The sequence below is a fragment of the Lissotriton helveticus genome, chromosome 1_1, assembly GCF_964261635.1.
Source record: "Lissotriton helveticus chromosome 1_1, aLisHel1.1, whole genome shotgun sequence".
Taxonomy (NCBI): Eukaryota; Metazoa; Chordata; class Amphibia; order Caudata; family Salamandridae; genus Lissotriton; species Lissotriton helveticus.
In genome coordinates this window covers 324015841-324043215 of record NC_136057.1, presented here as the reverse complement: position 1 = coordinate 324043215, position 27375 = coordinate 324015841, and the positions used below count along the sequence as shown (strand labels likewise).

At 44.0% G+C, this 27375-nt stretch overlaps 1 protein-coding gene across 4 annotated transcripts in view; it reads left to right on the top strand.

Annotated features, from left to right (window-relative positions):
- Nucleotides 1-27375, top strand: part of DGKI (diacylglycerol kinase iota) — a 679239-nt gene that overhangs the window by 168964 nt on the left and 482900 nt on the right. For all 4 annotated transcript variants that reach the window (XM_078671815.1, XM_078671812.1, XM_078671824.1 and 1 more), the window contains exons 5-7: nucleotides 12007-12063; nucleotides 14155-14220; nucleotides 16688-16759. In XM_078671815.1, the coding sequence (XP_078527941.1) occupies nucleotides 12007-12063; nucleotides 14155-14220; nucleotides 16688-16759 (195 nt within the window). The remainder of the gene's footprint in view (nucleotides 1-12006; nucleotides 12064-14154; nucleotides 14221-16687; nucleotides 16760-27375) is intronic.

The following is a 27375-nucleotide window of genomic DNA, read 5'->3' as shown; positions in this document are numbered from 1 at the left end:
CTATTATAGAATTTGTAGGGAAAGAGGGTGTAAAGATCATGCATGCTCCTAACTCCTTGCCTGCACAAGTCCCTCGCCTGGAAAAGAAATATAAAGCTCCGGCTGGTTCCCCCGCTTGTTTGCTCTGGCATCCAAAGCCAGATTCAGTAGTAACACAGGCAGCACAGCGACGATCCCGTAACCCGGCGGCTCCTATCACCGCTCCGCCTGATAGAGAGGGTCGACGTTTGGATGCCATTGGGATTTTTTTTCCGACCATGTCATCTACGTCCGTCGGTGCTGCTAATGCATTGGCCATTTTGGGTCGTTTCGACCGACAAATGTGGTCGGATATTTCTGCACTAGTTTCGCTGATACCGGAAGCGTCCAGAGCAGAGGCGCAACAGATCCTTCAGGATGGCATGAGGGCATCAGAAGAAATGATCGACTGTGCGATTGACGTGGCAAGTACTGGTTTTCGTATCCTTGCCAGTGCTGCGGCGCTCCGCCGTCAGGGTTGGCTTGAATCCACTTCATTTCGGCAGGAGGTCCAGTCGAAGATACTCGACATGCCATATGACGGTGAGTCTCTCTTCGGCGCTCACATTGATGAAGCGCTTGAGTCAATAAAGAAAGACACCGATACAGCAAAGTCGCTAGGATCCTTGCAATTTTAAAAGCAGCCCTTTCGTGGCGCACGTGGACGAGGCTCGTCTTCAACCTCTTTTTGAGGAGGACACACTCAGTACCGCCAGTACAATCAAGGTAATCAACGTTACTCCAACCCACAGTCTAATCGCCAGCCACAGTCGAAACCCTATAGAGGAAAGTCAAATTATAGGGGTTCCACCAACAAACGTCAATGACTCTCAAGTTGCGCAAGGAGTTGGAGGGAGAATCTCGCAGTTTTATTCCCAATGGTCTCTGATAACATCGGACCAATGGGTATTAGACATTGTTCGCAAGGGTCATGCCTTGGAGTTCACAGAGTTTCCTCCACATTCTCCACCATCAGGTCCGCCACCTCCCCATTTCAAGGAATTACAGCGTCAAGTTCGTCTTCTGATACTAAAAGGTGCAGTCGAAGTGGTTCCTATATCTCAACAAGGGACAGGTTTCTACTCACGTTTTTTCCTCATTGCCAAGAAGACAGGAGAGTGGCGGCCCATTCTGGATTTGAGGGCACTCAATTTCTTTCTGAAACAACAATCTTTCCGCATGCTGACGTTATCGGAAGTCTTGCGGCTTCTCTGCAGCGGAGATTTCCTAACAACAATAGATCTCCAAGACGCTTATTTTCATGTGCCGATTCTCCAACACCATCGCCAATTTCTGAGGTTCAAGGTGGGCCACATGCATTACCAGTTCAAGGTGCTGCCTTTTGGCCTGCGATCGGCACCTCGTGTCTTCACGAAGGTATTGGCCCCTGTCATGGCTTATCTACGTCTTCAGGGAGTGCAAATCTTTCCTTATCTAGACGATTGCCTTCTAAAATCTCCATCCCCTCAACAGCTGGCTCACGACACAAGTCTCTGCCTGCAGACATTTGAGTCACTGGGGTTGACCATCAACATGGAGAAGTCACATTTTGCACCATTGCAAAGGAGAAACTTCCTGGGAGCAATTCTAGACACGAACCTATCAAAAGCCTTCATCTCCCAAGAACGGCAGAGAAAGATAGAACGTCTGGTCACCCTCATCCGTTCAAAACAGTCAGTTTCTGTGCGGACGTTGAAGTCCTTTCTGGGGATGGCGTCATCCTGCATCGCTCTGCTTCCGAACTGCAGGCTGCGCACTCGTCCTATACAGGAAGAGCTAGACCTACAATGGCGCCAAGTGTCAGGGTCCTTCAACGACCTAGTGCGAGTCTCGTCCCGCATGAAGGACAGTCTGCTTTGGTGGAAGGAACCATCCAACCTGGACGGAGGTGTATCGTTTCTGGCACACTCTCCAGATCTAACACTGACCACAGATGCGTCCATGGAGGGTTGGGGTGCTCATCTCCTAGACCTTTCAATCAAGGGCAAGTGGACGGCGACACAACGAACCTGGCATATCAACAGACTGGAGTTGATGGCGATCTTCCTTGCTCTCAGATCCTTTTTGCCCGTAGTGCAGGGGGAGTCCGTGCTGGTTCAAACGGACAACACAACCAGCATGCACTACATGAACAAACAGGGCGGCACAAGATCTCAGCCATTGTCTCGGCTAGCTCAAAGGATTTGAAATTGGGCTCTTCGTCATCAAATATCCTTGACGGCGGTCCATCTGCCGGGGGTTTCAAACATCTTAGCGGATTCTCTGAGCAGGTCCACGTCATCGACCCAGGAGTGGGAACTTCATCAGCCTACTCTGGACATGGTGTTCCGCCGTTGGGGTCATCCCATGATAGACCTGTTTGCCACTCCACTGAATCGGAAGTGCCCCGCCTTTGCGAGCTGGCATCCCCATCCGGAGTCCAGCGGAAATGCCCTTCTCATAGATTGGAGCGGCCTGTTCGCCTATGCATTTCCTCCAATACCGTTGGTGCCGAGAACGTTGTGGAAGATGCGCAGGCAACCGTGCCACTTGATACTGATCGCCCCTCGTTGGCCCAGACAGGCTTGGTTCTCAGAGCTTCTTCTGTTATCCCAATGCGCTCCCATTCATCTGCATCCACGTCCAGATCTCCTGTCGATGGACGAGGGTCAAATTTGCCATCCATACCCGACCACGCTTCAGTTATGGGCATGGAACCTGAATACCTCGAATTCGAAAATTTAGATATGCCCCGGGAATGCAGAGACATTCTTGCTTCTGCTAGAGCTTCATCAACCATCAAAACGTACAAGCTAAAGTGGAAACGTTTTTGCCATTGGTGCGCTGCATCAGATATCCATCCAATCACTTCTTCTCCGGAGCAGCTTTTGCCTTTCTTTCTGAGCCTTGCTCAGTCTGGTCTCTCTCATGCCACCTTGAGAGTCTTTCTAGCAGCTATTTCGCGTTTTAGACACGATGGTTCGACGTCTCTCTGCTCATCCAGAATAATCCGTCAATTCTTTAAAGGTCTCTTCAGAAAGTTTCCTCCTATTAGACGCCCTCCTCCAGCATGGCAGCTCAACGTGGTATTGACGGAGCTCATGAAGCCTCCTTTTGAGCCAATTCACAGGGCAGACATCAAATTTCTTACCTGGAAGGTTGTGTTGCTTTTGGCCTTAACATCTTCTCGTCGTGTCAGCGATCTTCACGCTTTCACAGTCAAGCCTCCGTATTTGCAATTTAAGCCTGATGGAGTGTCTCTTCGTACCAATCCCTCGTTTTTGCCAAAAGTGCCTACTGATTTCCATCTGAACGAACCTGTCTTCTTAAAGACTTTTTTCCCAGATCCAAAATCACCGGCAGAACAGCGACTTCATTCTTTAGACATCAGACGTTGTCTAAAGTTTTACATTTCAAGGACTACCCCTTTCCGCAAATCCGATCAACTTTTTGTGGCATATGGAAGGATGCGGAGGGGTCACTCAGTGACGAAACAAACACTTGCAAGGTGGCTCTCAACAGCCATATCCTTCTGTCACCAACAAGCTGGCAAGCCTTTACAGTGTCCAGTAAAGGCGCATTCGACGAGAGCGATGGCTTCCTCCACCGCCTTGTTTGCTGGAGTGCCTCTACACCAGATTTGCCGGGCGGCAACATGGTCAAGTAGGCACACCTTTACCAGACATTACTGTTTGGATTCCATCAACGAAGCGGATACCGCAGTGGGGCAAGCAGTGCTTCGCCACCTCTTTAAATAAGGTGAGCCTCTGTTCCCTCCTCCTTTTCTTTCTGTGATTGCTATATGCTTTTAAGCTATATGTTTTGCCTTCATTTCAAGAATCTATTAGCAATCCCAGTTCTAAGGAGTTACTGCTATCTATTCTATTCAAGAATGTGAATCTATGAAAGACACCCCTAATACTGGAGAAGAACTATTGTTACTTACCTGTAAACAGGTGGTTCTCCAGTATTGGTGTCTTTCATAGATTCACATGCGACCCACCCTTCCTCCCCTCAGAGGCTCTCTTCTCCTCATGCGCTATTATTACTAGTGCTACGAAAATCTGAGGGCTTGAGCTTCTGAGGAGAAGGTTCTAGAGGGTGCTTGAGCCTGATTGGCTGCAGTTTGGACGAACATAATGACACTGATATGTTACAAATGAGTTTTTCTCTTTATAATGTCTTCCTATGGAAGTTACCATTGTAGAGGTTTTACATTATGTATTCTCTCTATTTACTATGTATGATGTTATCATTTATGTTATATTAGCATTATTGCTATTTTTTATATACCGTGGGACTCCCACTTCGACGACGGGGAATATTCAAGCATGTGAATCTATGAAAGACACCAATACTGGAGAACCACCTGTTTACAGGTAAGTAACAATAGTTCATGTGGGCTATTGTACATAAATGCTAATTGATGGTATTGAAACAGCTTTGCAACCAGCTGCTTTCACCAGCTCGCCGCAGGTTGAGTGCCCGGTCGATGACTGACAGCCTAATGATCCTGTTTAACTTCCATTATACAGCAGGTAACTTGTATAACTAATCATCTAGTCCTGACATGGGAATCTGTAATGAAGATTAAGGATATTTATATTTTCAATAAGGAACCTGAATGTGTGGGTGCATAAAAACAAGCATTGGCACTACCAGTACATCTGGGACTCAACCATGAGAAGTGTTGCATCGCTGCGTGAAAGTAGCAATACGACACTTCTCAGTGCACCCTCCCTGCGACACGATAAAAGTGACGCAACGGCATCGTAAATGTGATGCAGGCCGTCATAAATAAGGCCCCTTGCATTTAAGTACTATCACACAGGAACATAAGCATGTCCACTTCTACGTGCTTGTGTTAGCACGTGTGACACAAATCTGTTTGTGCACTCGATCTAACTGTTTTGTTGCCGGAATTGTTGACTGTGGCTGTGGGACATACTGAGCAGTAGTCTGTTTTGAGGGAAGAAGGCTCGTGCTGTCTGTACTTCACATTCCTAAGCATCACTAAGCACCCTTTAGGAAAGGCAAATAGTGGGTTATGTGCAGGGCCCCTGGAATTATGTGGCAAGAAAGGACCAAATTATGCGGCAGGGTGTACTAAACCATTGGGCAAGAATCCAATTAGGTGGCGTAATGTGGCACATTTTGTTATAGTGTCTGTTCATTAGTTTGTCATTTTCACACGTTAACACTGTCTGGACAAAAGTTTCTCATAATTAGTACTCGTTTAACACCCAAATACTAGCAGTTGCAGTCAATCTTTGCGAAGTGCATTCCGCTGCACAGCAACACGCGTCGTCACATTTTTAGTTACTTTTGATCCGTTTGAGCTAGAAACAGATTTTTTTTGTTAGCCTCTGCACATTATGCAGCAGGTGGTGGTTTATGTGGCAAATGTGGCAAATTCATAATTGTGCGACAAATGCCGTGGCTGCAGAATTACTGAATTCCTGTAGCCCAGGTTTTGTGGTGTTGGGCGATGCATGCTTTTTGTCTACAACTTTTGGGATGCTTTGCCACCTGATGGCCGAACAGGATGAAGCATCTCTTAAATTGCAGGCATACAACTTGAACCGGGCCCATTCTACCCGGTCCCTCCTTCCTCTTGCCACAGCCCCAATTGGTCTCCAGCTTTAACCTTGCATGCTTGAAAATCTCTCTCATGCCTGTGTTCTTAGCAGGACTTTTAGTTACATTTACTTATCGGTATCCATCATCGTCCCTGGAAGGTTGTGCATCTTTGAAAACATATTTCCCAGTGTGGCTCGTGTACTCTCTTCAGTTTCACATCTCGGTCCACAGTTCTAGAAATGCTTTTGTTCAGAAAGCATTCCGAATATTGATTTTACTCACCTCACTCCTCCTCTCCGTCATCCTGTGAGATGTCTAAAAAGTCACTGCTGACATCGGCAATGATATGTCCAAATCCCTTCAAGGTTTGCTCTCCATTACACACTGAGAGACTGGAAGATTGAAAACTAGGGAATCGGTTAATGGTGACACCTGTGACTGACTTGCAGAAGTAAAGTGTACTGCAAGTTATTACCATTAACCTCTCCTCATGGCACGTAAAGTTTGAACCATTCACTCTTTTGTTAACCCCTTTGGAATGCCTCCAACTTCTTCTCAGACACCTGGAGAAGTGGGCATCAGAAATGGACTAGAACGTCTGATGAGGCCTTACTTACTGGTGACTTCTACAGAGACAACACAACCCATTTTATTCCTTCTGGTTATAGCTCTCCTGGGACATAGCACCCTTGCTGTTGACTTTGCAACCTTGACACATTTATTAATCTGCTCTGAGGTCAAGTGATAGGATACCTTTAAGATCCCTCTCTATCCAGTAACCTGTAAAACCTCAGGTCCCATCCTGCATTGCACATGTTCCATTCACACTTAGCTGCATTGGACCTAAATGCCACCCTCTGCATGACGTGGATCCACCCATGGTGCAGTTGGCATAAAGGATTAAATAAGCAAGAATCCTGCTGTGCCGCCCTCTTAATTGTTGCAACTCTGAGGCCTCTCAAGAACCCTGCAGAAAGAGTGTGCGCTTTACGAATGTGACAATAGACGTGGTACTCACAGAGTTCCTAAAAACTCAGCAAGATTTAACGGAGTTCCGCGAGCGACAGAATTCGGTACATTGTGCTGCTCGTGCTGATTTTTAGCGATTGGAGCTTGGACCGCGCTGTACAATCAGCACAAACAGCACCACACGGGCGCCAGAGGGAGCTGCTTCTTCCTGCCCCTCAAGTAGATGTTTACTGAGCGGCAGCTTTCTCAACGTGAGCGATCGTGACCTGCCGTGACCGCCTGTGTTGAGAAATTCTGCCTGGAGGCGGTCTAGCGCTCGATTTTTTCACTCGCGCTCACCAACTTAATGTTAACTAACGCTGGTGAGTCGCGCGTGAGGAAAAAGTGAGCTACACGGTGGTTGGCAGAGTTTTTTCAGAGCTCTGCACTCCAAGCGGATCACGGACTGGACAAAACTCTGCGAACTCCGCTGGAAGAGTGGAGTTTATCATCCACCCCACTGTTTTAGGTCACAGCCATAAGGTATACCTTGGATATTGGCCAATCACCACTTGTAGTACCGTGACCAACACTAGGAGATGCTGATGGAGATCCCTTTCAGTAGCACTCTTGTGACAAGTGGAAGATCAAATGAATCTATGTACCAAGGTAGGTGCCAGTCTCCATTAATGGAGCCTCTGCGGGTAGTGCTGGTGTTTGCAACAAGTTCTGGAAACCTAGGCGAAGTGGCATATTACCTCTGTCCCCCTTCAATGGAAATGGGACCAAACCCAGACCCTGGCTGGTGGTCTCCTATGCAGCTGCCTGGTATTGTCTTGCCTTGGAAGGAATCTTACTCTCAACCTTCATTTAGGTTATTTTGCTAGATACCTGGTTGCTTTGCAGCAAACCCCCAGTCCTGATAGCCATGACCTGCCTCCCAAGCACGATCAACATGAAAGGGCTCAAACCATGTGCCATGCTGCATTTTGTTTACAATCCACTGCCTGTGATCTTCTCTACATATCCCTGCCCCTTAAACAGTTTTGTGGCGATACAGACATTTCTCAGATTGTGGCTTCATGGTATTTAATGGGACATAAATAGAGATGGGGACTTAGAGGTAAGGATCTTTAATGCAGGGTCATAACCATAGGTCCAAGGGTGAAGGCCATAGGCAACGGTAGTAGCGCGGTTGTACATGGTGACGGGTAGGGAAAAAAGGCATGACACCATCCACCCTTAATAGGCAGATGGTGTAATGCATCAGGAATGCAGTACCAAAAGCAGTCTGCCAGTCCCAAGGAATTTGGATAGTGCTTATGTGACCAAGTTTTGCTCTCTGGAATTCATAGTGAACAGAGAGAAATAACGTAAGAGTCCATATGTTGGCAAAAGTTCCCTTGTATTGGATGGAGAACCAGCAGTGAGATCTACACATAGTGTATTCCCCTATTTTGTCTGGAAGACATAAATTGGGATACTTGAAATGCCAGCCTTCAGGAAAAAAACTTACCTCGAAGGAGTGCTTCTCAGGAAGAGCACCAAAAATGTGGAATTTAGCCCAACCAAAATTCAGCCTCTAGCTTCTCTACCAGTTTCCCAAAATCAACTTAAAGATTTTCTCATTAATACATTCTTCCCAAGATCCACTCATGTTCAGGATGGCCCAATGTTTGTGAAGCGCGGAGAATGCTTTGTAAATTTGATTTATAATTTTAGTTTTCTTCATTTCTCTTTCTGAGGATGGAGGACACAGATGTTTTTTTTTCGAATAGAACCCCAGTGCTGCACCACGATCATCATTGTAATTGTATTTACATCGGGCTTACTACCCCAGACGAGGCATTGAAGTGCTTTTTAGCGAGTAGCATGCTACTCCAGAACCCAAAATGTATTAGTGACGGATTAGTGTAGGGAAATATAAGTTATTAATTCGAGAGAGGGACAGTCTGTTAGTTGGAGTGAATGGGATAAAGGTGGGGTAGAGGAGGGTGGAGTCTAGAAAGTGTTATTTGGGAGATTATAGTAATAAAATGAGGTTTGGGATGAGTCAAAGGAGGGCTAGAGGAGGGAAATGTCTAGAAACAATTAGTTGGGAGATCATTAGTAGGACAATGAGGTTTGGGACGAGTCAGAATGGAGGTAGAGTATATATTGAGAGAGATATAGGATGAGATGTAGAGTAGTGCATTGGAGAGAACTGAAGGTTGTTTTTCCTACAGTAGGAGTAAAGTAATAAATATATAGATAAATAACTACATAGAAAGTTATACCTTTATATGGAAAATAACAAAGAGATATAAAGTTGTATTATATAAAGTCCCATATGTGCATGTATAGATAAATAGTTAAAAACTCGGACTTTCAAGTGTTGCTGTACATTAAGTTAATTTATTTGTGTATTTTATAAACATGTTTGTGTAAATTTAGTTTTTTGTTTATTTATATTTATTTTATAAAATGGGTCAAATTCAGGTAAATCCAGTGGCTCTATGCCCTCCGCCCGCCAGGGATGCCGCAGCTGAGCGTATTTAAAGAATTGATTACTGTACATAGCATATTCTCACAGGAGCATTGCAATTAACACCAGCTCGCCACCCTCAAGGAGATCACCCACACATGAGATCCCCAATAGGTCCCAGGCAAAGAGAAGATAGTTATCCGTGGATCTTACTTTTGGGGGTAATGAAGTTTGGCAGCTTGAACAAGAAGGACTTATCTTATTGCCAATGTTTTTTGTTCTTGTACGACCGGGTTTTGAGGCAAGGAGACAATTTGGAGCGGAGGCTACTCTGTTGTAAGTATTTGGTGATTTTATTCCTGATGAAAAGTGGTCCTGTTCCATGTGTTGCTTTGTGGGTGATACAAAGCAGCTTGAAAGTGGATCTTCTGGCAACCGGTAACCAATGTAGGGCCCTCAAGGCAGGGAAGATGTGGGCTTGTGGCTTTAAATGTAGCAGTGGTCTGGCAGCAGAGTTCTGAATTTGTTGAAGTATTTCCATAGTGGATTAAGATGATCTGTGGTAAAGGCCATTGGCATAATCAAATTTAGACAGTACCAGAGAGATAGTAGCTTGGACCTTGTGTCTTGATAGAAAGAATGAAAAAAACCAGGTGCTCACCACCGCATTAACTTGGACGTGGAAAAGATGTTGACTTGACCATGTGACTGGAGTAATCCAATGAAAGGTAACTAGTTCTAGATTTTCAAACATTTTATCTAGGATTTTTCCGGTGATATGTGTGTGTTTGTGGATGATCGGATGTAGGTTCAGTGTATTTAGGCCAGTGATGATAGTTCTTGGATGGGGCATATTGAGTTTGTCATACCATGTTGTTGTTTTGGTGTGTTTGTTGTAGGTATTGGCGAGGATAGAAAATTTGGGAGTAAAGTTGGTTTAGGACCAGTATGATTTGTTAAGTTATGAGGGTGGGAGTTGGTGTTTGTTTCTATTTTGTGACCGAATGCAGTATGAAATTGTGCTGGTGTTTATGTTATGTTTTGTTTTTGTGGAGTAGTGAGATGAGATGGATGTAGTGAATTTCTGTGAAGGATTTGGATGTAAAGTACGGTTGGTGAGTGGAAGTTGAATGGTAAAGGGGATGGTGATGTGTGTTGGACAAGAGTGTATGTGGTTTGTGAGAGGGGAGGGAAAGGAGTTCTGAGTGTTTGTTTAAAACTTGATAGCAGAAAGAGGTAGTATGTATGGTGAAATGGAATGTAAGGATTGTTTGGTTGTGTGTTTTTTGGTAAAAAGAAGAGGAGGGCGTTGTTGGATGTTATGAGAGAGGGTTGAGTATAGGGTTGGTAGTGTTGGAAAGGGTCTGTTAGAAGTAAGAAGATGGTAGGGCTGGTGTTTTGTATTAACAGGGAGTATGTGTTTTAAGGGATTGAGTATATAATGTGGGTGTTGTGTTGATGATTTGTGGATTTGATAGTGGTATAGGACAGAGTGGTGGTATGTTTAAGAGTGATGGTTCCATTGTGTGGCAGTAGGGGTAGAAGGGTGGATAGATGTGGTTTGTGGGGTTTTGCAGTGGTTGTTTATACATTGAAATGTGGTTAGATTTTGTATGTTGTAAATGAACAGTGTGTGTTTGCTAAGACTGTGCTTGTATGTGAGGTATGTTTTATGTTCTAGTAGCCTTAACACAGTTTAGGGGAAAACCAGGAGAGAGATTTAAGCTGTCACGGGCAGAAGAAAACACCAGTATTAAGTGTACAAAATGTACGGAAAGTAAGAGATACATTTAAACGTTCATGGTGAGAGGAAAAGAGCAGATTTGATATTTCAAACTAGACAGCACAAAGTCTGTGTTCATATTAACTTCCTTTGTCCGTGCTCACCGGGCTGTTGAGGGCTCAGAGAAACTGGGACCAAAGAATGGAGGCGGCTGTTTTGGGGTTCCCGTCACAAACTTAAGGGCCTGTGCAGGTGTGAGGGGAGTGGTCAGGTCTGCTCAGAGGCCTGGGGACCAATCACTAAACCACAAACCGGTGTGCACAGGGCAAGGAGGTGCTTCTAAAGTCAGAATCTCCTTGGATACAGACAGGCTCAAAACACACTTTGTAGTTTCTGTTCAACCCTGCAGGTTAGGCCCAAATTGAACGCCATTAAAATACTGCTTTTCGTGCACTTAAAAAAAAAAGAAACACTTTTTCTAGCCAATATCAAGTGCTAAATATACTTTTCAAGCACAATTTAATCCATAAAACAGATCAAGCAGTCTCTTAAACATACTCTGGTTAGGCATAGGGGGCCATTTTGTTTTTTTAGCTTGTAAAGGTGGAGGGGACTGCCTTTTAGTAGCCTTAGTACACTTTAGGAGAAAACCAGGGGAGACATTTAAACAGTCAAGGGTTTTAATCTATTTAATTGACAATAGTGATATACGGTTGCTGTCTAATTTAAGCTACTTTTATATAAGGATTGCACATGACTTTTGTGGATTACTAACAGGTGACGTGGACCAAGAGCACCTGCTGCTTACGACCTACTTGTATTTCCTCTCAGAGCCTCTTGTGATTTGCTGCCAGTTTTGAGGACCAGTATTACTACTAGCTTGTTAGTCTACTCTCGAAGTTTATATTTTATTTATATATTCTATTAACTTCTTATATTTCACAGATTTTTATTTCCTCTGATTGTCTTACTGAACATGGTATATGTTGTGCGGTGTATGTGTAAGGTGTTCAGATGCTGTAGTACCTAATAAGTGCTACAAAAAAACTTTAATAAATAAAAACACCTACACATTGCTTACTTCCATATATTGACTGGAGAACATATAGTGAGATCAACACATGTTGATCTCATGGTTTCCTTTGTACAGACAGGGAGTAGAATCAACTGAATGTGGGGCAGAGATTGGTGTTCTACCCATGACATTAGATATTGGTCAGTACTAGGATTTCTCTGCCTGGCTGTCAGATTTATAGTACAATTAATTAAAAAATGTTTTTTTTTTGTGTGGCAGATAAATTTCCGATGCAAGCCTACATTCCGAGAGGGCAGTATTCGAGCTCCCAGAGATGTAAGTAGTAAATTCATATCTTCACATGTGTAGTGTAACTGTAAACTCCAGCACCAAAATTAGATCAGCCAGTCGAGAACTAGCCACTGCAATAAAAGTCGACTGGTTCAACAGAAGATTGGGTCTTTGGGCTTTCTATCCCACCTACCCCCAGATTCATCATGCTCCTCTTTTGCGAGTCCTTAATAGCGATTATTAAGGAATCGCTATTAAAGACTCGCAAAACGGGATGCATGTAGAAATCGCAAAATTTATAGCGATTTCTACTGCTTCCTTATTTGCGATTCGCTAATTGCGAATCGCAAATAAGGAATGACTCCCCATTCATTCCTATGGGCCAAAGGCCCATAGGAATGAATGGGGAGTCAATCCTTATTTGCGATTCGCAATTAGCGAATCGCAAATAAGGAAGCGATTTCAAGGGTGCCAGGGTGTCCAAAGGACACCCTGTAGCACCTCTGAAATGGTGATTTACACTGGTGTTGCGCACACACATGTCCAAAGGACATGTGTGTGTGTAACATCCAACTTAGAAAAATGCACTAAAGTGCATTTTTCTAAGTTTTCGCTATTTACCACGAAGTCAGACTTCGCGGTAAATAGCTGCCAAAAATTGCGAATTCGCAATTCTGAAATGGTTCATGAACTGCATTTAAGGAATCTCAAATAGAGATTCCTTAAATGCAATTCCTCGCATTTTAGCGATTTCAAATTTTGCGATTTTAGCATTTGGGATGATGAATCCCAAATGCAAAAAAAACGCTCGCAAAATCTGGCCCTTTTTGAGCCGATTTTTGCTTCATGAATCTGGCTGCTAGTGCTTTACTTCGACTGGCAAGATTTAGCATCCTGACCGATGCACCACATAGCCCTGTCAGGTCGATTCCACAGCTCACAAAATCCCAAGATACATTTATTTTTTAAGTCATACAGTCTGTTTCCACATGCAGAAATATCCACTTACTGTTTTTTGCCGGGGTTCTCAGACAGACGGATTAATAGCAAGACAATAACTGAACACTAGCACATGAGGAGGTAACATGACGTGGGTGGGTGGGCTCTGGATAATGGTGAGTGGAGAATCAAATGAGGAGAGAATAAAAGGAGCTTGGATGGACAGAATAACAAGCAAACAAAAGACTGACAGTGGTTGGGAAATCGAAGCTGAAAATGTGATGAACTGAAATTCTTGAGTCACCACTTCTTAACCAAAGTGTATACCTCTCAGTGGCATTCCATGACAAGCGGATTCAATGGTGGTTAAGCGCAAAATTATCTAGGTTCTGTTGTGAATGTGTGAATTTACAGGCACCAGTGCGTCAGTTGGCTGTGGGCCCTATTTAGAGTATGGCGCACAGGTTATTCCATCGCAGATGCAATGAGTAAGCCATACCCACTGTTCACCCACCTAATTTAAAAATGAGGAGAAATTAGATATTTCCCCGATGGGCTCTTTTGGCCCCATTTATAGAAGGAAGACATTACTAAATTCGCTCTAATTAAGGTGGACAGTGTAATGCCTTTTTTTCCTGCCCATCATCTTCTGAAAAACCTGGCAATGAGGGACACGAAAAAATTATATTGACTCACACGCACAGAGAAAAATCCTATAGGGAGGGGGATCCTTATTTTTATTGTTTTTCAGAAACAAACTCCTGAAAAGCAAAAAAATTCAAAAGTTTGATGTCCATTAAAAACGATGGTGGTCGTACTCCAAGCATTTAGTACATTCAAAGGAAGCATTGTGACTGCAGTTCCCTTCAATGTATAGAGGTGGCTGCTGTGCTGGTGGTCATCTCTACGTTTTGTGTAAGGAGTACCGCCAAGATGGCGGTGATAATGTCCTCCGTGATCCTGACGAACACTACTTCATCCATCAAACGTTAACATCACTTGCTTCATCTGAAATGTTATACACTATCTGGTCCATTGGATACTAGCTGATAGCAAGTTGACATGTATGTGAACCAACAGGAGCATGAGAAAGGAGTTCTCAGAGCATGTTGACTGTGCATGATGTGAGGTTATGCTAAGGAAAGCAACTTGGTCCATTTTCTCAAGTGAAAGAGCTTGTTCTTGTTCTTTCCGCAGACGCTGGTGCGACACCACTGGGTGCACAGGAGGAGACAGGAGGGCAAGTGCAAACAGTGTGGAAAGGTAAGAGAGGGGTTAGGGTGAATACAAAGAGGCAAGCATCTGGGAACAGTTGGATACTACATAATCAGCGAGTGTCGGGGAAAGATAGTGCTGCCATGGGGTTAGATATAGAGCATGGAAGCGTAGGTCATCAGAGAGAATGGTTGCTAAGGCTAAAGAGAAAGGATGCAGTGTGTCTTTGAGGATGGAGTCTGGGATAGAGCAAGGCAAAATTGGGAACTTTTGTGAAAAAGAGAAACGGGATTCAGAGAGGAGAGAAACATTTGGGGTAAGAGAACACAAAGTGAACGGGTCAGAGAGGAGAGAAGTTGGGGCTTGAGAGGGGATCTGAGAAGAGTGTGCAGGTTAGAGAAGGATGGATATTTGGGAGTTTAGATGAGTACAGCTGGGCAGTCAGACAGAAGAGTGCCTGGGTGTTAAAGAGGAGGAGTCTAGGAAAAAGAGAAGAGTCACACAGGGGGAGGATGATATTCGGTGACGGGAGAGGCTGATGGAGATTTAGAGAGAAGGGAAGCAGAGTGGTGGAGAAGTTGCAAACTGGTGGAGAGTTGGTCAAAGAGATTGGGAGTCAGAGAGGAGGGAAGCAGGAGTGATTTGCAGAGGAGAGAGATGCTGTGATTCAGGGAGAGGGAGGCTGGGTTGCCTCACTGATGGTGGTGCTGTAGTAAGAGACTTTAGCTGTGATGAAGCAGGATCGGTAATTAGAGTGGAGTGCATTGAGGTCATTCGGGACTTTTGATCTTCTCCATTTCTTTTCCTGCTTTCATATGGTACGTTCATTTTCACTCGGCTCTTGAGTGTACCAAGGTGCAGAGGTGGATCAAGGTTTCAATGGAAAGGGGTGGTTGGGGGCCAGAGAGAAGGAGCTTTATTTTTTTAACGCCCTATAACCCATTGGGGTGGTTATTGAGCAAGTCATTCATAATGTATTGAGTTGCAAAAGCATTGCACAGAAGTTAAAGTTGGTTTGAAGTGAAAAGAACTCAGAGTGAGAACTCAAATTAAAGACGAGAGTTTGGTGTTGGTGTCGTAGATAATGGATGTGGGAAAAGAGCTGATGAAACCTATGCCATGTTTGAGAGGCATCGCAGGACGTTGGTTTCTATACACCCCAATATGTTTGGGTGTGCGCTCAGGTGCTAAGCTGTCTAATGGAGATCATGGCCAGACAACAATACAGACACACTGCATTCTGACACAGAATGTGGTGGAACATCTTAATTATTAATACTTTCATATATGCATATATACCTACTAAATACAAAATGTTGTTCGAAATTAAATCTCCTCTTTTTTCCCCTCCCATATCCTCCTCTTCTCCTCCTTTCCTTTCTTCTGCACTCTTCCTATGCATTTTAAATCCCACTTTCTGCCCTTTCATTGCTGCTTCTCTACTCTCTGCTCACCCATGCCCCCCACTATATTAAATCTTCTCATTTGTATGTTTTTGTCCTCTCCCCCCCCATTATCCATTACCGCTATCCGTTGCATATAATTATCTCTCACTTGTCCCCTCTGCACTCACTCTATTCCTTTGTCCTCACTCTGAAACCTTACCTCTCCGGATCCCTCACTACTTTCTCCTCACACTTGTCTCCTTTAATGTGTCATCTCCACATGTTTTCCTTATGCTTATCCCATTTCCTTCTGGGCCTTACACTCCTATCCTTTCCACCCTGTATTCGTCTGTATTGCTTTTCTCGTCTCTCCTGTTCCTTGCCCTCTTTCTCTCCTCCTCTCTCTTCGCTCCTTTATTCCGTCATCCTATCTCTCATTTGCTTTCTCCTTCTGAACCTCTCTCCTCACTATTTATGTTCCGCTCACATCGCAATTTTTCTAATCTATCATTTCCTTTTTTCTCGTTTATCCCTTTTTATCACTCTGTTGTTAATTGTCCTCTCTCCCATGTCCTCTACCCTCTACTCTCTATTATTTTTATCTTCTTCCGCATACGTTAACTCATTTCATGTTCTTTTCAAATGTATGCCATGTGCCTTTGCCTTCGTGTCCTTTCTCATTCTTTTTCCTTCTCAAACCTCACCCTTCTGCTATATTCTCTTCCCCATCTCTCTTCGCTTACACTGTTCTTCTTTTCTTTTCAACTCTTTCGTCGGTCTCCCTTTCCAATATAATTGTCGGCTTTCCTGGACCCTCATAACCTTGTCCACTCACATTTGCTTTCCACGTTGCCTTTTCTATGGCTCCTTTTCCTCATTCTTTCTTTCTTGTCTTCCATGTATTGCCACTCTCCTATGTGACCTTTCCCTTGTCATCCATTTTGTGTCCTTGTTCTCTTCTTCCCTCTTGATTGATTCTTATCATTTCACCCTTGTCTTCCCCGTATCACCTCTCCATTTCTGCTTTATTTTTTCCTATGCTTCCTTTCTCCTCCTTTTACTCTTGTACATGTTCCCTATTTTTTCCCTATCTCCTCTCTCTTGTCCCACTCCTTTTTTCTCCTCTGCAGGGGTTCCAACAGAAGTTCACCTTCCATAGTAAGGAGATTGTGGCTATAAGCTGTTCCTGGTGTAAGCAGGCGGTAGGTACATGTTGTGTTACGTTATCATATGTTATGTTTCGGTGTATTTGTATAGCTCATTGTTAACTAATTGCTTCACCTCTTGGCACTTTGTAAAAACTAAGCACTGTTATAGTGATTCATCCAGGGTTCTCCGCTCTTGACTGAGGTGGGCTGGGGAGGAGTGTTATCCACAATTTACAGGGGTGGCATGGGAAGGGCAAGTTATCCTTATAGCATGTTCTAAAAGTGTGTTTAGGTTTTCTGATCTTCCAACTTACCCTGATCAGATATCAAGTGTTTAGCAGATTGTTACTGCATGGTCGTTCGCAATAGGGGCATTGCCCTGCAACCCCCTGATTAAGCCAATCTCAGCGAATGTGTGTCCCTGACGTAAGATTGATTCCCACTGACCTATTGAGGGTCACAGGTATTGTATTTTTCTGCTGTGTGTGGCCAACCACTGGAACATAATTCTTTTACTAGTTCTAACCATGTAAGGTTGGATCTTGGTGGTGTTATGATCCGCTGATGTTGGATGGTGTTCTGTGTTTAGATTATTTTACATTATAAAACACTTTTTGCGTGTACACCTACAGATGCTTCATGGTTCTGTGGAAACAAACCTGACTGTCTCCAGCTAGAAAAGGAGGAATGTTAAAACTATAATGTGTAAAGTCAGCTTTATAGATCTTTCCTAGATACCATGAGGGGGTGGGGGGGATGGAGGAGTGTTGAACCTTAGTTAATAAAGGTATTGAGTCCCAAGGTAGGCTTGGGAGTCTGAGAAGATTCTGTCTCCTGGACTTTCTTTCTGTTTGTCTTTGAGTCTGTTCACATGATGTGCAGAGTTGCAGATCTAAGGCAGAATTTCAAAGACTTCTATTGGTGTTACTGGGCAAAAAGTTTCAAGTAACTCCGTAAGTAAAGGGGGGTTCCTGAGACAGAGGGAGCCCCTCAGGAAACGCATGGTTTCATCCTGAACTTCCAACCGAATAATTATCTCATTTGTCCAAAATAACAAATACAGGGCATCACAAATTTCTTGGGTAGCTTGGAGAAGTGTCTATAATATTTGTGGGTTGATAGAATCTGAGATCAATCTGAAATGTTCTTTAGGGATGCTGTCTCACCAAGAGATCAGAGCAGTGGCTTAACGAAACTTGAGGGGGCCTCCTGCAGGGTACGTGGAGGCCCCCCCCCCCTCCAGATTCAATCAAGAGCTCTCAGGGGCCCCTGGAGCTTGGGCCCCCCTGCACCGTGGGGGCTGCAGTGGCCTATGTTATGCCACTGGATCAGAGTCTATAATAGGATTCAATTGCTACATTTGTGGCAAGAGTTTACACTTAAGTAGTCTCCTCTCCGTGCCAATTCTAGTCTACGAGCAGTTAGTTGCAATTAGTTAAGATTGCAAGAAAAGCACATTATCAGCAGGCTTGGTTAAACACTTTCTGGAGCCTGACTGAAGAGAGCAAAGCGTATCTAAAACAAGAGGCAAAACATCAAATTGGGAGAGGGAATAGAAAGCATTAGAAGGAGATTGGTCATAAGAGTTTTTTTCTGCTACGGTAAAAGGGATCTGACCAGGAAGTGGTACAGGAGCATCTGTAGCCAGAGGCAAAAATGGAGTCAAATAGGTGTCTTGTTCAATGCATGTGGAGGTAGTTATGAAGATCCACTTCCAGGATAGGGAGAGATTGACCACACAGGTTTCAGTGGCCACAGAAGGGGGTTCAAGCCAGATATTAAGCTCTCCTAGGAACAATACATTTCCATGATTTACAGCAAAGTGGAAAATAAATTCAGGCAACTCAGTGAGTTTCTCTGTTGGGGAGTTAGGTTGCACACAGAGTAGGACCAAATGTACAAAACTGTTGCAGCCCTTTTGAGTGATTTTTAGCCCAGACGGTAGATGACACCTACATCATCACCAAAGTCTCTTCATTGAGGCTTAGATTTAGTAGACATAAGGTGATGGAAAGTAGCTTGGATTCATGTCGACTACTGTTAATCACATGGGGCTGCATTCCAGACCATCCTTTTTTCCCTTGTATGCCACTCTAGACAGAGACCTGCTATGTGTGGTTCAGTCTTATTCCTGCACCAGTAGGAACATTCTAGCCTGAATTGTCAGGCCAGTTACCCTTCAGACGGGAAGACCAGCAATCCCAGACCAGTTTCAACCTACTTAGGGGTCGCTAGTGATGTATAGCTTGAGTCTGGTAGCCCTGTGAGCACAAATGAAGCCACTGCTAAACTGATGGATCAGTCTGCAGATATACTGAAAATGGGAAGAGGCTGCTAAACTGGCAGTCAAAGGGACTGTAGAGATACTGAGAATGAAAAGAGAAAGCTGCTCTGGGGGAAGAAAGCGAAGATATCCTGAATGGTGTAGATCAGCTGTAGTGGTAATAATGGAAGTAGAGTTGGACTGCAGAGATATGAAACAGGAAAAGTGAATACTAAACTGCGGCTAGCAAAAATGTGGGAAAAAGGAAAAGTCAAAATCCTAGGTAGGAGACGGCAGAGAACCTAAGATAGAAAAAGACAGCTGCTTAACTAATTTAAGGTGCCATTGTTGAGCAAGAGTACAGTGGTAATGACATTTCAACTAGAGGACTGTACTGATGCTAGAGTAAGGAGACTAGTAACCATTATGGTCCTTGGGCATATGTGAAGTTCCACAGTTTTTGCTTGCAAACTTCTAGTAATCGATGTGAATATTACATTATTCCCATTAGTTTTCAAAATACATTTTTGCACCGCTTAAGTGGAGAAAAAATTACTGCATTCATCCAGTTGACGTCATGTACCTTTTAAAGGGTCAGCTAACACTCACAAGGAAAACCTGGCACTCATTGTTAAGTATTTCCAGTTTGTGGGTGTAAGAAATTGAATTACTCATTGAGTGGGATGCAACCCAACTCGAGCAGCAACCACAATGCTTGTCAGGGTGAAGTCACAAGCAAACCCCAAATTAACCTGTGCTCAACCCTCTGGTAGCTAGGCACAGAGCGGTCAGGCTCAATTTAGAGACAATATATAAAGTATGATTACATCACTTCAAACAGTAATAATGAAAAAACACCACACTAAATGAGAAAAATAGTAAGTTTTAATAAATAAATCAAGACCAAAATGGAAAAAATCCAATCAGTAGAACTAGATATATGCAAGTTTCAAGATTTCAGTAAAAATTGCAACAAAAAGCACAAATCGCCAACTGTGGTCATCTGGTGGCACTGGACCAGGACAAAATCACAAGTTCAGGCCAACCACGATGGAGCACAAGCCGGCTACAGGGACCCACTTCGGCCCGCTGAACACAGTGCCTTAGTCCTGGTGTTGCGAAGAGATGCTGAGTGCTGCATTGAGAATGTGTCTCACAGCAGCGGCTCATGGAACCTGCGAGATCCGGGTGAGGAAATGTGTTGCTTAGCGGCGTCTCCAGGGAGCTGCAAAGTGGGATGCAATTTTCTTGTGTGGAGATGCGTCGCACAGTGGCAGGTCCGATGAGCTGCGTTAGGAAAACCAATGGCCTTGTGTGGAGATGCATCGCATGAAGCGGTTCCGATAAGCTGAAATAGGCAATGTGAAGTCCTTGCTTGGGGGAAGTCTGTGCAGCAGAGGTGATATGTTGGTTCCGAGGGTGATGCCTCGAGCAATAAAGGTGATACGCTGCGGAGAAGATGCGTCTGTTCTGCTGAATCTACAGATGGACTGGCAGAGCCCCTTCAGGCCTACTTCCAAGGGTCCAGGACTGAGGTGACACCACTTGGGAGGGTTGGACTCATAGATGACAGAGTCCCGGTGCTGGGTTCAAGATTATTGTAAGCCTGTTCTGTCCTTTAGGCTTCTGATGAGGAGACCAGGCAACTAACCCTTGCTTTCACTCTAGGGTCCTGGGTTGTAAAGATGCAAGTCCAGCCCTTCTCACCCAGACAAAAAGGCAGCAGAGCAGTAGGTCAGTACAGCAGGGCAGCAGTCTTTCAGGGCACCAGTCCAGCAGAGTATCAGTCCATTTAGCAACATAGCAGCCCTTTCTAGCAGAGTCCGCAGGTGCAGAAGTATACTGAAGAGTTGAGTCTAAGGGTCCAATATTTATACCTGGTACCCACTTTGAAGTAGAGGGAGCTTCTATAGATTTCAACCCCCCTGAGGTGTCAGGCATCGTCTTTCTACCTATCCTGGGCTCAGCTTGTCTGGGGTCATTAAAGACTAGTGATAAACCCTTTGTGAGAGTGCTTAGACAGAGCCTTTGGGATATGCAAGTGTTGTAGGTAAAAGCTTCTCCCCCTCGTTAACTCTGAGTGGCCCATCCTGCTAACACCTATCTTCCCTTTGCCTCACTGTCTGGAAGCACTACATAAAGACCAACTACCAGCTGTATCTAATCATGTGACCCGGTATCAGTTTACAGGCACGAAATGTTTAGGACAAGAAAATGCCAACTTTGCAAAAGTGACAAATCCTTTGCAATTTTGCTTTATTCAATAACAACTGTCACCATATATTTCTTGATTTTTAGTACTATATAGAAATATAATATGAACATTTGTTGCCATTTACAGAAGATAACACACAAAGTATATCAACATAAATCTAGACAATACAAAAGACAATTAAAAACAAACCACAAATGACAATGTTACTGCGAAACAGACTCACAAGACACAACAAATAAGCAAATAAACATTACTTACAAATCCAGACGAGAGCTTGAAAATTATTATCAATTAAGTTTTGAATACAATCTAGAAATTCATTACATTGCTCTCATGATTACATGATTACTGTAACTCCCTATATTTAGGTGCCCCTTCATACATCTTGCAGGGGCTGCAAAGAGTCCAGTCTTTAGTGGCTAAGCTGGCACTCAACAGACCACGCAGTTCCTCCACCACAATGGCTTTGAGAGATCTACATTGGCTGCCGATAAGGGACAGAGTTACATTTAAATCAATGTGCATTGTATACAGAGCACTGCACAGTATGGGCCCCCTATCAATGCAGGAAAGATTTACATGGTATAAGCCCACTAGGCTCCTTCGCTCCTCCAGTGTGAGCCTGGCAACAACTACCAGATTCAAGAAATCCAGGATGGGAGGCAGGGCTTTTTGCACAGTAGCATCCCGGTAGTGGAATGAGCTGCCCCAGAACATCAGGCAAGCCGACTCTCTGATATGTTTCAGAAAGAGTCTAAAGACCTGGCTATTTGCTAAAATCTGAGACTCCTGTGCCCCATACTCAGCCCTGCTATCTGTCGTTGCCATCTGATTAGGTTTTCTAAAAGCGCCAGGATACCTGTAGGGTGGCAGTTTGCGCTATATAAGAGCAACATACAATACAATTAATGGATAAGGCACCTCTGCAAAAAACATAATTCTAACAAGCAGAATGATTTAAAGCATTTGACATTGGATAATGCCCTGGAATGCACTGTTATTTTCCAAATCATGTAATTAATGGTACACAGTAGGTGCTCAAATGGTGGTCAACGCGTTTCAAACCCTCTAAAGTTTCCTTATCAGAGTTCTCCTCAGGACAAGGAACTGGTGTCTGTTTCTCAAAAGACTGATGATTGTATCCCACAGCCGGTTTCAGTAGTTTTCACCTGCAACTTGGGACACAATCTTGTTCACCAATGATACTGGGCACGGCATCTATAGTAGAGGAATTGCATGATGGGACAATTTGGTGGAAAATTACTATGTTCCGGCCGCGCAATGGCCTGGAAGTCTCAATAACTCGAGTCTGCTGAATGTTGAATCGTGGAGTTATTGAGACCTCCAAGCCATGCCACGGCCGGAATAGAGTAATTTTCCGCCAAATTGTTCCATCATGCAATTCCTCTGCAATAGATGCCTCGCCTAGTATCATTGGTGAACAAGATCGTGTCCCAAATTGCAGGTGAAAACTACTGAAAGTGCTGTGTGATACAATCATCAGTCTTTTGAGAAAAATGAGAGGGTTCGAAACGCGTTGACCACCATTTGAGCACCTACTGTGAACCATTAATTATATGATTTGGAAAATAACTGTGCATCTCTGCAGGTAACTGTGCTAATATTCTTACATTTGCGATTAGCAGAGAACGCCTCATGAGATCCCGGTAGGGGTTTCAGGCTGAAGGTTAAATCTGAAAAAAGAAAGGAAAAACAGACTGCATGGTGGCCGTAGTGAAGCGCTGGAAGAGAAGGGCTTACCTGGGTAGTAGCAGAAGAGCGATCTTGGTGGCCGACTTACTAAATGTCAGCTCTGCACCCGTGTGAAAACCTAGTCGGCTGCTGCAAGTCTCCCTCGGTAGGATGGCCATGTCTGTCGCATCCTTAAATATGCCCCATGATTGTCCGGTATGGCAGGTGTGCTCAACTCCCACTGGATTCTGTGAACGAGAGGGGAGGGGGAGAAGGACATAGACAACAGACTATCAGGAGCCCTCGTGGTGAATGCGGCCGTGTAAGATGACGTGAGGCGAAAGCGCCCGGTCGCCATGGAAACGGAGTAAACTATTCTGAAGATGAGCGTGGCCATGTTTCAGGGCCGCTCGGCGTATTTCACCGGGTTGGAGCACTTGTGAGTAGCAAAGCCCTATATGGAGGGAGTGACTGAGAAAAAACCTAAGGAAATAAAACCGTTGAGAGAAATGTATCTGGAGGCAGATGGTTTGGAATTGTAGCATGTCTATCATGCATATCGTCCGATCAGGGTGACTGGGACTGAGAAGGTAATCTGCCCTCTTGGGACGGGGGAACAGGGTGCAGTGCTAGGCGCGCAGTGTCTTAAGGGGTCAATGCATCATACGTTGAGTGGAGAATGTATCTCGATGCCCCTGTGTTCAGTGTGTTTTAGGACAGGCAAAAAGAGGCCTATCTCGATGTCCCTATGTTCAGTGTGTTTTAGAACAGGCAAAGGGGGCCTATCGTACTTTAAATGATTCCGACTCACCACCCCTTATTTAGGTAGTATACTGGTCAATAGTTAAGTCTGTGCCATGGGAAAAAGTTGTGTAAACCATGTAGCTGGGTGGATAGGCGGTAAATCTACCGTTGTTCATTGTTGGTGTTGTTATAGTCAAAGTGTTCGATCACTGTCCAGAACATGTCATTTGTGGTGTGTGCTAGTTGTTGTACGTAGTGATCTGTTAAGTGACTGATATTTTTCTTACACCGGATTGTGCTGCGGTGCTCTACTATTCTAGTCCTGATCTTGCATGTTGTCATGCCCACATAGCGTAGTCCGCATGGACATTCAATCAGATAGACCACGTTTGCAGAGCTGCAGTTGGTGTGTCTTAACTGCTTCCAGGTAGCTCCAGGTTCCAGATTGAGTGTCTTGGTTGGAAAGAAGGCAACCATGGCAGTGTGTACGGCCTCTGTGTCCATGTGTATCTGTGAGTGATCATACTGTATCTCAGTGATATAATCACTGGCCCGTGGCTTGTGGAGGGAGCAGAAGGGCGAGAAAGTTCCTCGGTCTGTCGCCATACTGCCTGCCTCGTGACTCCCACCCCAGGTAGTGAGTCTCCCGATTTGCAGCCTCCTCAAATTCCGATAGTTTACCATGGATAGTGGCCAGAATGGAAACATCATGGAAAGTGAAAAATTGGAGCTCAAGCTCCTTAATCTCTTTTTCTAGTTGTGTCAGGTATAAACCATGCCCCCATTATACACAGGTCTCCTGAGTCGGTTTCATGATGCCCCCACATATACATCAGCCACTGTTTGTATGTCCCACTCAAACAGATCTCTCCTGAGCTTCCAGTGTCTGGCTATTCCATACTCTTCCATACTTCCTCGATACTCGGACATAGATGAGGAAAGGCCCATCATCTAGTGACAAAATGTGTTAGCAATTTTGAAAATATCCATGTCGTTTTAAAAATCATGGAAAAACCAAAGGAAATGATGGACGGAGCGTTGACAATACAAGCACTCAACCCCAGTCAACTGATCTGGGTTTAATCCATTACCGTTCTTTAGCCCACTCTGCCACCCCAGTTCAGACATGGCCATATGCAAATCAGTCTGACCCTGTGCCTCATGGGAACAGTCCAGCCCGAACTGCCAAGCCATGCCTTCCCTGGACCGGAAACAAGCTAGCTATGTAAAAATCATCACATATTAAGACTCTTACCCTGCAGAAACTTTCAAACTGTAGATTTGTACTAGTTATAGCTGCTGGTGATAATCAAGTTGTGAAGTTTCATTAGAACTTCCTGCACACACTTCATTACACAAAAAAACAAATAAATATACTCAAGCTTGAAAAATAATGTGTACGTTTTGCGGCTGTCAATTCTTTTAATGCATTTCTAATCTAAAAACCACAACAATTTGTATAAAGTAAATGTTTTTAAGGAGCATGGTTCACATAATTAAAATTGCATAACTGTGCAAGAAGCACCGAACACATACCTTTTAAGGTAAAGACCTTCACATGCACATCTAATTTTAAACTATTCATAAATATATGTACACTTCTCAACAGTACATCAGATGCTATAATTGCCCCCATCTCTGATCAAGTGCACCCACACAGTATTATTTATAGGTCCATGACCGCCGGATCAATAGTTGCTAAGTAACACTGTCAACATAGGCAGGGGGTCAGATCCCACCAGAGGCTTCTTATACAAATCAGAACGAAAAAAATGCAAATGTACTTTACTGGGTTTCAGATGTACAACACAGTGCCTATTTCAGTCACAAACAAAAGATAGTTCAAACATAGAGCCCTTGTGTCTTTCAGCAAGTTTCCATTCCAGTTAGGATATCATTGTGTGCTTTGTTCATTGATCAAAAAGCATGTTCAGTCAAACCTCATTCAAACTGTGAACCAAAAGCGTTCAGTTCAGGAATCCATTTGTTTCAGTATTTGCTGCCTCTCGGTGGGCTTGTGGGAGTCCATTCAAGCACCTGGGATTGCAAGTGTACCACTGAGTCTCACACAATCCTGTCCATTCACCTCTGCCCTCTGTGTTTATTCCACTTGTCACTCCTACTCTTTCATCTCCAGTTTTAGTCAGGTAATACCATAATATACACTTATTCAGGAGTGTCAACCAATGGAGAATATCAGCCACGCGGTAAACACAGGCAGTGTATATACAAATCTCCACGGTCAGAGGTCATGTGGTTCCCTTTAAGAGGCAGCCTGTACAAACAACAAGATTTACAGCTTAACAGGGAAGCAATATAATTTAAGCAAGGCTTTCTGCAATTACAAACGGTTCCAGCTTCCAGAACACAATAGTAAGTAAGGTGCATAACAGTTCAGCCTTGTGCAGTGATATATGATGAGCAATATGCTGGGATGACAAATGTCTGAAGGCAGAAACTGCTCTTTTGCATTCCTCCAGGGTCGACAGGGAAGGAAAGTGAACTGCACTGGAGCACTGGTCAGGAGGTCATCTGTGCGCGCGCGCACACATGCACACACAAACATGCACACACACGCCCAACACGCACAACATACTCTACATACACAACATATGCACACACACGTGACACACACATACACATATTTTTGTTTTCTCATCTTTGGCACTGTCTTGTTTTTCATTTATCTTCCACAATTCCCCTCTTTAGTGCTTCCTCATACACAATTAAAGACATTTTTGATTAGTCTCTCTCTATTTATTTATTTATTTATTTGCGGGTTTGTAACGCGCTTGAATAAACTCCCGGAGGAGTATCTCTGCGCCTGGGAGCAAGGAAACAAAGACAGAGCAAAAGTAGCATCAGATGGATCTAGATCTGGTTTCTAAACAGCAGGGTTTTGAGCTATATCTTTAGTACCTTTCCCTCCACTTTCTGTCTACTATTTCCTCTACAAACCCCTGGCCACTTCTCTTCAATACTTTTTTTTCATACAGTGCATATATCCTGTTACTAGGATGAGGAGAAGCAGGAGCGGTGGCAGATCTTTTGCCTTCCTAGCGCCCAGACTTTGGAATGGACTGCCTCTGAGGATAAGGTAGACTAACTCTGAATTAGCCTTTAGGAAAATCCCCAAAAGTTCCTGTTTTAACTGTTTTCTCAGGTGCAGATTACCTGGGTATTTCTCAGCACGTGGAAGCCCTCAAAGATAGCCAGGCGCTTAACAAATCTTTATGATTAGAACATAATATAAATTACTACTCAGAGCCCAGGGATTGTATAAAACATTATGAAGAAACAGCATTTTATGGCAAATTCAAAACCCTATCCCCAGGAGAAGAAGGAATCCCACCACCTTATCTTCTGAATTGTGTTAATGACCATAAGCCCTGCTTTATACTGCTCTGAAAAGTGTCCCCTAGCAATCTTTAATGAGTGATTCATGGACTGTAGATAAGGGTCATGCTTACATAATGGCATCTAGGTTAGTTCTCATTCTTTTGACATATTTCCTTATTTCGTTCTGTGTTCATTATTTCACACTCATTGTAAAGGACGGGTGTCTATGGGAGTTTGCCAGGTGGTCATGGCGTCTGTCTGGGAACTAAGGACAAAAGAGTGACCCAGTTTATAAATGACCTGTGGTTCTGGGACATTACGCTCGCCCTGCTGAGAACGCAGTGTCCTGTCAAGTGCATTCCCACAAAGGGTGCCATTTCCCAATGTCCATAGAGGAGTTGTTATTTGCTTCCAGAT